Source organism: Leptopilina boulardi, unplaced genomic scaffold (assembly GCF_019393585.1).
Source record: "Leptopilina boulardi isolate dan_hultmark-lab unplaced genomic scaffold, ZJU_Lbou_2.1 LbouV2_372, whole genome shotgun sequence".
NCBI classification, from domain to species: Eukaryota; Metazoa; Arthropoda; class Insecta; order Hymenoptera; family Figitidae; genus Leptopilina; species Leptopilina boulardi.
The window spans coordinates 2,373,828-2,384,230 of NW_026137943.1; the positions used below are offsets into that span (position 1 = coordinate 2,373,828).

General features: G+C 31.9%; 1 protein-coding gene across 1 annotated transcript; it reads right to left on the reverse strand.

The window, feature by feature from the left end:
• Nucleotides 1-302: 302 nt before the first annotated feature.
• LOC127287687 (protein bowel-like) lies at nucleotides 303-8,516 on the reverse strand. The gene is made up of 3 exons (XM_051314749.1): nucleotides 7,994-8,516; nucleotides 5,163-5,911; nucleotides 303-5,083 (listed from the first exon to the last, which is right to left on the reverse strand). The coding sequence occupies exons 2-3, from the start codon at nucleotides 5,900-5,902 to the stop codon at nucleotides 4,207-4,209; spliced, it is 1,617 nt and encodes a 538-aa protein (XP_051170706.1). The 5' UTR covers nucleotides 5,903-5,911; nucleotides 7,994-8,516; the 3' UTR covers nucleotides 303-4,206.
• Between the last annotated feature and the right edge of the window lie 1,887 nt (nucleotides 8,517-10,403).

Here is a 10,403-nt window from a genome sequence, read left to right on the forward strand (position 1 = left end):
TAGTTATCGACCAGTAATAAATTATAAATTATTCATTCCTTCCTTTTAGTGTTTAAATAATCATCATTATCATCATTATCTTTCTTTTTAAAAATTGCAAAAATTTCCTTATAAATTTTTTTAAAAATTAATTTTATTCTTAACATAAAGAAAATGTAATTAGAATTAATTAATTTTTTTTATTTTATTCAATAAATTAGAATTAATATAATTATATTTCATTAAAACAAAAATAATAATAAATTTATTATTATTTTTTATCTATCACGAAAATATTAAGAATTCGTAATTAAAAAAGGGTGAAATTTTTCGATTCTATTTTTTATTGTTCTCTTCTTAGTTATAATTTACAAAAAAAAACATTCTTAAATCAACGCTTCGTATAAATCTAAAAATATATATAGGCACTTAATTAAGGCGTAAAATTACGTCCTAAAAAATAACAGGAAAGCTGCAATTACAATCATACATTTGAAATGTCATTTTTTGCGTCGCTTTCGTTGTATACATATATATATAATAAAAAAAAAATTGTACATTTTTATGAATGAACTATTCATATATCAATTTGTTTTCAAAAAAACATTTATTCTATAAATATTAGGGACGGAGTTATTCGACTTCGCGTCACTATTATATATTGCAATTTTCTAAACGAAAAAATAACGTCATATTGGAAGACCTTAATTTTCATACACACACACACATACATACATACATACATATACAAAAATTATCACATATAATGAAAAAAAAATTCTTTTTTTAAAAAATTCAACGTCCCAGGGGGTGAAAAATTTTTGAAAATTTTCAATTTACAAAAATCTTTTTGCTCATGTTTTTTTTATTTTTGAAAAATAGTGGATAGAAAAAAAAAAGAAAGAATTTGTGACGCAATGGCATTTGTGGTCTATATGCATTTTGAACCAAGAAAAAGAATCACTTAATGTTCATCCTTCGGAGAAGAAAGGAACTGCCAAAAATTGTGAGAAGGGTCCGAAAAGATTTTTAAGAGTTCTTAAGTTCGAGAGCAGGTATATAGTAGTATAAAAACCAAGATTTTAAAAGTTGTTCGAAACATTGGTTTTACTGGTATTGCACCTGCCACCGAAACAGTGGCACATGTTTCTCACGTGACCACAAAAATTTGCATTCTCTTTTATATTTAAAATTTACACATATCCAACAAGGACAAAGAATCTGGTTTTTTAAATTTCTATTTTTTTTGTCTCAATCTTTTTCTTCTTTTACAAAAAAAAAAAAAATTTCTTTTAAATTCACCGCGCTCACGAAATCGAACTCACATCCTATAACTTTGAGTTCTGTTTAAAAAAAATAAGAAAATTTCTATTATCATTTTTTTCAAATTTTTTAATTTGTTTACATTTTTTTTCAATTTTTATCTTTCTGTAACATTTATTTTTAATTGATAGAAAATTTTCTTTTTTTTTGTTGTAAAGATTTAAAATGTGATAAAACTAATTTGTTGATAATATTCGGGATTTTTTGTGTAAAATATCAATTGTCAATGGATTTAAAATTTTTTTTTTTTTTTTTAAATAGAATCTCAAAGCCGTCGACTATTTCTACCTGTATATATAGACACCTGCATAAAAGGTGTATATAATATGTACATATATACGTGAAAAACCTATGTAAACTCGAAGGTAGACGATATCTGTGTATTTTTGTCTTCGCAGCGTGAAAAATATGAAAACAATGATAAACGATAGAATTGAGTTTGGAAATTTGAAACCAAAATTCGAGGAAGTTGATGTGTTTTCTTTTCTGTTTGACATATATATGATTTTTTGTACTTCACACTTTCCTTTAATATGTATTTTTCAAATTATACTATATATTTCCCTGAAAAAAACGAATCTTTTGTTTTCTTTGTTATTTTTAAACTTCATTTTCAAATTTCCAAAACTTTGAAGTTAATAAAACATTTTTTTTAGACACAATTTTTCAAAAAAAAAAAAAAAACTTATTTTCTACCAATAGAATTTTGTAACGAACAAAAACTGAGAATTAACAATATAAATTAAAAAAAAAAAAAAATTAAAAATTTCACAAAATTTTCTATTCACATTAGTTACTTCGAAAAAAATTACTACTTATAAATAAAAATTCTGTTGATCTCTTAAAATGTAAAAAAAAGCTACCACTGAGCACCGGTATAAAATACGCATCACGTAACATTTAAAATGAAAATGTATTATAACATAAGCCACAGATCTTCGCTTATGTGATATCACATATATCAGGTTCTTGTCGCATCAACACATTTTAATCAAATATTTTAAAAGTTATAAACGATTGATTTTAATAAACAGCATGTGCTATTAACAAATTTTTTTTTCCTTCTTTTTTTTTTTAAATCTAAATGTCAGTCATTGTCGAGGAAGACAAATTTAAAAATACATTTTTATTTTTAATAAAAAAGCAATCTTAAATATATCTAGTTTTTACATTTTAAGTATATTTATATATATAATATATTCGCTATGCATTTTATATACACAAAACTATATTATAGAAAAACACTTTTAAAATTTATCATTAAAATATTCATTTTCTCAAAAAAATTTTCAAGTTTGAAAAATTTTTAATAAAATCTATTATTTATTATTAAAATAATTATAAAAAAAATAACTATATAAGATAATTTTAAGAAAAAAAATCGAAAACAATATACTTTGTAAAGTGTTTTAAAAATATAATTTTCACCGGTTATAGATATTTTAATACATTTTTACAAAGTTTTGTCCACCTCTAAATATGTTTAAAAAAAAAAAAAAAAAACAATGACTGATCGTATATCATTCATAAAAATTAATAATTATTAAAAACTAGAAAACATAAAAAAAACGCTATACGTTTTTTTTGCCGCTGGTTAATAATATCACTGGAAAAGAAAAAAAATTATTTAAAATTGCACCTTTAGCGCGGAGTTTTATATATATAAAAAAAAAAACGATTTCGTATAATTATAAATTCGTTCACCTCTCTCGTATGGAGGCGCAGAAAAATTGAACGCCGAGTGCTTTCTACGCCAACGCTCTTATAATCTATTAACAGTTTAACGGAAATAGCGATTTTAAAAATTATATATATATATGTATATACATATATAATATACTCGCATGATTTTTTTTCCTTAGTATTAAACTCTTCATTTCGAAAAATGAATAAATTGTACTTAATAAAATTGCCTTCAATTGAATATGACATTGCTTTTGTATTAATTAAGAAGCAAAAAGGGAAGCAGAACTTTACCGAAATGCTGTTGTCAACTATTTCCATAGCAATCGTTACTAAGGAACTGTTTCCGTAGCAACCGTTTCCATGGCAACGATTACTAAGGAACTGTTTCCATAGCAACCGTTTCCATGGCAACGATTACTAAGGAACTGTTTCCATGGCAACGGTTACTAAGGAACTGTTTCCGTAGCAACTGTTTCCATGGCAACGATTACTAAGGAACTGTTTCCATAGCAACCGTTTCCATGGCAATGGTTACTAAGGAACTGTTTCCGTAGCAACCGTTTCCATGGCAACGATTACTAAGGAACTGTTTCCATAGCAACCGTTTCCATGGCAACGATTACTAAGGAACTGTTTCCATGGCAACGGTTACTAAGGAACTGTTTCCGTAGCAACTGTTTCCATGGCAACGATTACTAAGGAACTGTTTCCGTAGCAACCGTTTCCATGGCAACGATTACTAAGAAACTGTTTCCATAGCAACCGTTTCCATGGCAACGGTTACTATGGCAACTGTTTCTATGGCAACGATTCCATAGCAACCGTTTCCATGGCAACTGTTTCCATGGCGACGGTTACTATGGCAATAATTCCATAGCAACACTTTCCATGGCAACGGTTACTAAGGCAACTATTTCCGTAGCCACTGTTTCCATGGCAACTATTTCCGTAGCAACCGTTTCCATGGCGACGGTTACTATGGCAACTGTTTCCGTTGTAACCGGTTTCACAGTAACTTGAAAAATTTTTAAATTGTTGTTCATCTTGGCCTCAATACCCTAAGATGGAGATCTGCTTCTCCAATATTTTCATTTTGACAAAATATTAATAATTAATTATTCCAACTTCCAATCTTTGTTCTCAATTAATAAACAAAATTTTTTAATAAAAATCAATAATTGGATTTTTATATTACCCAAAAAAAAAATTCCCATTACTCTATCGACGCATAATATCGGCAATGGTGAAACCTTGCCTCGCGGGTGTTGGTCTAGGTGGAGGATGAGCTGGTGTTTGAGGAGTAGGTGCCCTGGGAGGTCGAACTTCCTCTTCACGTTCCCTCTCACGTTCACGTTCTCTTTCCCTCTGTCTTTCTCTCTCGAATTGTCTCTCTCTTTCCAATTCTCTCTCCATTTCGCGTTCTCTCTCCTTTTCTCTTTCCTGTAATTCCAAAAGAACACGAGATGGACCCGGTGAACCAAGCCTTCGTCGATATGATGACAATATTAATGGTGGAGGCGGTGGCAATGGTGGTGGTGGATTTTGTGTAACAGCCAAATTTCCACTGTTCACTGTTAATGATGATGGTGGTTTCACCTGAAGAAGATCTCTTCTTATTTGCAACTGTGGCCTTGATGGCGTCGATTGAGGATTGGAATAATTTATCGATGATCCTGATGATGATGATGATGATGTGGAAGGATTTATTGATGAATTCGATGAACAGGATGAGGAGGAGGTTGATGGACCAGGTTCTGGAGCACCGTCCTCCTCGGGACTGTCTTCATCGCGTAGTGCCTCTTCTAATGCCTCAGGTGGAACATCACCAACAGCATGTGTTAATGCGTGTCTTCGAAGATCACAATTTCTGCGAAATACCTTACCACAAGATGTACACTCATAGGGTTTATGATCCGTGTGAGTTAAAAGATGTGTCTTTAAATTTGAACGTTGATTAAAACTTCGTGCACAAACCGGACACTTATGTGGTGACTCCTCCATGTGTAGAATTTTGTGTACCGCCAATGTTCGACTTTGACAAAATCCTTTGCCACATTCACCACATTTAAATGGTTTCTCCTTACTGTGAATATATCTAAAAGAAAAATATTTCATCATTACTTATATATATATATCTCTCAAGGGGGAAATATTCAAAAAAGAAAATTACTTACCGATGATCCCTGAGATGATCCTGTCTTCTAAATGCCTTTCCACAAATATCACACGAATAGGGCCTCTCATCAGTGTGCGTTCTCTCGTGTATAAGTAAATTGTAGCTCTTGGTGAATTGTCGATTGCAAAATTTACAAATAAATTGCTTTTTTGGTCGGGAAGCTCTTCCTGGTGCGCGAAGAAGTCGACGATCAAGATGCTGATGTGCAAGAGGACCACCAGGTGGATAGAGAGCTGAACCACCAGGAAATGGTCCTGAAAAAACTGGATAACCAGGTGGTGGTTCAAGAAGTGGTGGAGGTGGCAATAGAAGACCCCTGGCTGCTAATTCTTTTCTTTTGTCAGCCATCATTGCCATTATCTCATAACTTGATGATGTTTTTCTTCCTGATGATTCTGGATTCTCATGATCGGTATTTGATGATGATGATGAACTCGATTGTGGCGGTGCGGTTAAATGATGCATCTCACCGGGATATGGAGCTAGATGAAGTCTCGATGGTACTACAGGTACAAACGCAGATGATTCACGATGATGTGGATGACCTAAACCAGCCACTAAACTATGATGATGATGATGATACGCCGCTAATGCTCCCGATGGATCAAAATTTCTTGATGATGAAGATGGACCAGCATTTGATGAGGAACTTGACGATGGTCTTGGACCCAACATATCGCGACCTCTGGAGGAATCATCCACGGCAGAGGCCGACGACACCACAAGATCTGTCGGCATTTTTTTCAACTGGAATAAAATATTTATTTTAGATATTTTTTTTGTTAGCTGATAATTGGTTACAAAACAAAAATTAGAGCTAATCTCAATTATTAATAATCAAAACAAGTTTAAAAAATTTCGTTTATAAAATGACACTGAAAAACGGTTTCTTCCTTTTTGATTGTATCTATTATTTTTGTTATGGTAAATTTTGTTTCAGATGGTATTTAATTGTTTCTAATGTTATCTATATATTAATCTGAATTACTGTTGTTTTAGGTGTATAGTATTGGTTATTAAGCTGTAACTGTTTTGATGCTGCTTAAATAGTATCTGCTGTTTTTGATATAGTATCTGCTATTTTGGATAGTTTCTAAAATTTTGGATATAGTATATGTTGTTTCAGATGCTGTATTATTCCTAAAAGAGATTATACAGATTAAAAATTTTTCTTGCATGTTTAAAATCAGAATTTTTTATTCAGTATTCACTCTTTTGGATGTCGTCCAAAAATTTAGTATAGGATAACAAATTTTTTTGGATTATTTTCTTTTATTAGGTATGATAACAGTTGATTTTAATGGTATCTATTGTTCTAGATAATATCTGTTCTTTTGGATAGCATCCGTTAGTTTGGATAGTATCCGTCAGTTTTGATAGCATCCATTATTTCGGATAGCATCTGTTATTTTGAATAACATCTGTAAATTTGAATAGATAAATTCAAATGTTTTTTTGTTTACTATTTACTCTTTCAGATGCCATCCAAATTTATAGTAAGATATCAAATTTATACAGCATCATAGACAAATTGTAGTATATTTTTTATGGTACTTTTGATTTCGGATAAGGTTTTTTTTTAATATACCTTAGATAAGAATTAAACAAGAGATATCAGTGTTATGACATTTTAAATGATTTTCTTGAATTTATAATACATCTAGATAATTTTAGTCTTAAAAAACCTATCGTAAATATTACTTTCGTTTCATTGCATCATTACAAAAATATTAATGTTAGGTTTTCTAATGATTTTGATTGAGGATTATGACCTCTTAAACATTACACCAGAACTCAAAAGACAAGTTCTATCAAAATTTGTTGACAATCAACATATAGATAAGCCATATACATTTTGGAGTCATGGACTAGTATCCCATCAAAGTACCGAAATTTCTACAACCGGTTTTACGTTACGGCCCCGCGCTTCTATTATAAAGAAACCAATCAGGCAAGAGGATGAGAAAAAAAAAACCTTCTTTCGTATATAGCAAAACTTTCAAATATTCTCTTGATGATTTGTTGGAGGAATAAAGGGGCATAACAAAAAAAGAAAACCGAAAGTATAATGTGAAAAAAATGTTTTCAATAGAGGACATTTGCAATCATATGCAATTTTCAAATGAATAGTGTGGGAAACAAAATTTATCAAATATCGTTACATATATATTGATGCAAGAAAGGTATACACAGTTGTAATAATTGTTTCCAATTTTTCTACTTTCACCTTATCTCTATGAACCGAAACATTAACGCGCTTATGGGTGACCCAGAAAATATATGTCTCTCACGGGTGAATATAAATATTTCGATTCACTTATAGAAAGTATTTCTTTGAATTATTGATATTTAAGAAGAAAAACAAGAAGAAGCAGGGTCAATGCTCCAAAGAATATGTGATAAATGTCTAATAAGCTTTTTTTTTTATCGAATCCCAAGATTCACGGCCCAATGATTGCACAATGTCTATCAATATTAGAATGAAATAGCACTTTTTTACCCCCACCCCTTCTCATCTCTAAGGCAATCAAAAGCGGAAGAAAATTCCAAGGATAGAAAACAAAAGATTTAGAAGAAAAAAAAATGATTCAATTGCGATAATCTTTTTTAATTCGTTATCAAACGTATTTCACAAAACGTTTCATGGGACTGGTTTATCTGAACAAGCACACCTGCCAACATGGCTTCCGCGGTCCCGTCATGGCTGGTCCCAGCAGCCATGTTTGATCAGAAATTCTCCTTGGGATTCAGAGAACATTATATATTCGAAAAAGATCATCAAAATGATGAAAAGAAACTAAAAATTCTGAATTATTAAATTCTTTTTACCTTAACTGTAAAAAAAGAGATGAGTGTTTTTCTTTTTAATCCTCTAGAATGATCATCTTGATGATGAAATTATTGGAAACCATTTGAAAAAATACTTCCAAAATTTTGGTATCCCAAAATTTTATTGATGGTATCAAAGTTGGCTTCTTTTGATCTCGTTATGGGAAACCATTTCACTTACACATGAAAACACATACACACACAGACACAGTTACACTTACACTTATGGTTCACCTTGGCACTATGATTTCCACTAAATGTTAACTGTAGCACATATTTGATTAAAAAAATCACTATCTATTTTTTTTTTCCTATTGTTTTGCAAAAGTTGGGAATTGTTGAAATGAGCGCGGTTTTTAACTGCGTGTTGGACGCCGTCAGGTAGGCTTCTCCGCACACCCACGCAGGTGAGGCCTCACGCTCACTCTACACGCACACACCACAAAATACACTATACTACAAACAGCAACTCGAAAGAAACTCACGGGGAGTCTTTCCATTTGGCGGCCGCTAGTAGCGCTGCTGCTGGATGCTGAGCGGCGTTTCTCTGTCTCACTTTGACTCTTGCCTGCGTTTGAATTCCCTTTGAAGAAAAGAAAGAGGAGAAGAGAAAGAGGGATAAAAACCAAGGTAACCCACCTGAGAGAGAGACAAGGAGAGATCCTCTATATATATATATATGTACTATGCCAACCTCGTGCAGGTTGAACAGGAGGTTTTTTTTCTTTTTCTTTTTCTTCCCGAAGCGGCCGAATGGTATGAGAAACAGGTGCGGATCAAAAAAGTGATGTGCCCCTGATTCAGTGGCATCTAAAAAAACCAGCTGCTTTTGTTTCCCCTGTCTATATATATATATATCCGAGATCAAGCTGTTACGGTAGTAAAACTAAAGGGAAGAAAAAAAACTTCTGATAATTTGACTATGAACCCTTCGGGGGGGGGGGGGGGGGATATTGAAGAATTCTTGTAATTCGGATTCTGGAGTGATTATTTTTCACGTGAAGAATATACTGAATGAAGAAAAATGAATATTATACTTACTAAACCTGAAGGTAATTTTTGTTTACACGACTACCCAAGCAGCACGGTATATCCCTTGAATATCACTGTGGAATATTCCCATAATCTTCCAGGAAAATCAAAATGTCCGCATCATGGGAATATTCCACAGTGACATTCAGGGTATATTCCAGTGACATTGAGGGGAATATTAAAGGGAAATATTCCAGTGATATTGAGGGAATATTCCACGGTTATATTGAATTTTTTTTAAGTGTTGAAATAATAGAAATATCCCTAACAGCATCCGGATATTTAGGATATCCTACAGACGTCCCATGGATAACCGACGATTAGGATATCCATAGGATCTCCCAAGGATATCCGTTAATATCCTATGAATATCCTAGGGATAACCTAATTTCCGGATACGAGTAGGATGTCCGTCGGATATCTTAAAATATCCGTTGCTGTTATAGGGATATTATAAATTGTTATTTGAATAAGCAGGAAGATTAAAAACACATTAAAAAAAAATTCAATGTAACCGTGGAATATTCCCTCAATATCATTGGAATATTCCCTCAATATCATTGGAATATTTCCACAATATCACCTGAATATCCCCTTAATGTCACTGGAATATTCCATGAAATGTCACCGAGGAATATTCCCCTCAATGTCACTGGAATATACCCTGAATGTCACTATGGAATATTCCCATGATGCAGACATTTTGATTTTCCTATAGAAGATCATGAGAATACTCCACTGTGGTATTCAACGGATATTCAGGGAATATCTGCTTGGGATACTTTTAATCTGTAGTGTTAACAATATATTACTAAAACAAATTGTTAGTGCAACAATACAGATTTAAAGTAGTGAGAAAACAAAAAATTCGAAAAATAAACAAATCTTATTAATAATTTGATTAGTAAATGAATGTTTGTTTACATTTTCGACCACTTTGTTGACAATCAATTTAATCCATTTTTCTATATTGCAAACAGCAAATTTTTCGTTGAAATATTTAGCTACATAAATACAAACAAACTTTCGGTGGACCTTAACAAGACTCCACTAAAAGTTTGTAGACATATTCTGAGACATTCAGCGGACTCTCAATTTTAAAATCTGTATTGTTCATATGAAAAATATTGTTTATTATACCGCTTAATGGTTAATTATATCATCAATTAGTAGAAAATTGATTCTTGCCAGTGATTTTGATTTAAGAAATATTATTGAATTCAAAAAAAAAAAAAATAAAGAAAATGGTATGTATATATATATTGTGGTACCAGTAGGAAGAAAATTTTCTATCCGGCACTGAGACAAGATTGAAGGTTGGTGGGTAGAGTGTGGAGGGAGCGGTCGGTGTATACCCCGCTAGCCAGAGGCACTCAAC

Excerpts from the sequence above, each read along its gene's own strand:
- LOC127287687 (XM_051314749.1), bottom strand. The coding sequence starts at position 5,902 with ATGCCGACAGATCTTGTGGTGTCGTCGGCCTCTGCCGTGGATGATTCC. Across the intron at positions 5,084-5,162 it reads GATCATCTCAGGGATCATCG|ATATATTCACAGTAAGGAGA; the intron begins GTAAGTAATTTT and ends TTTTTCTTTTAG.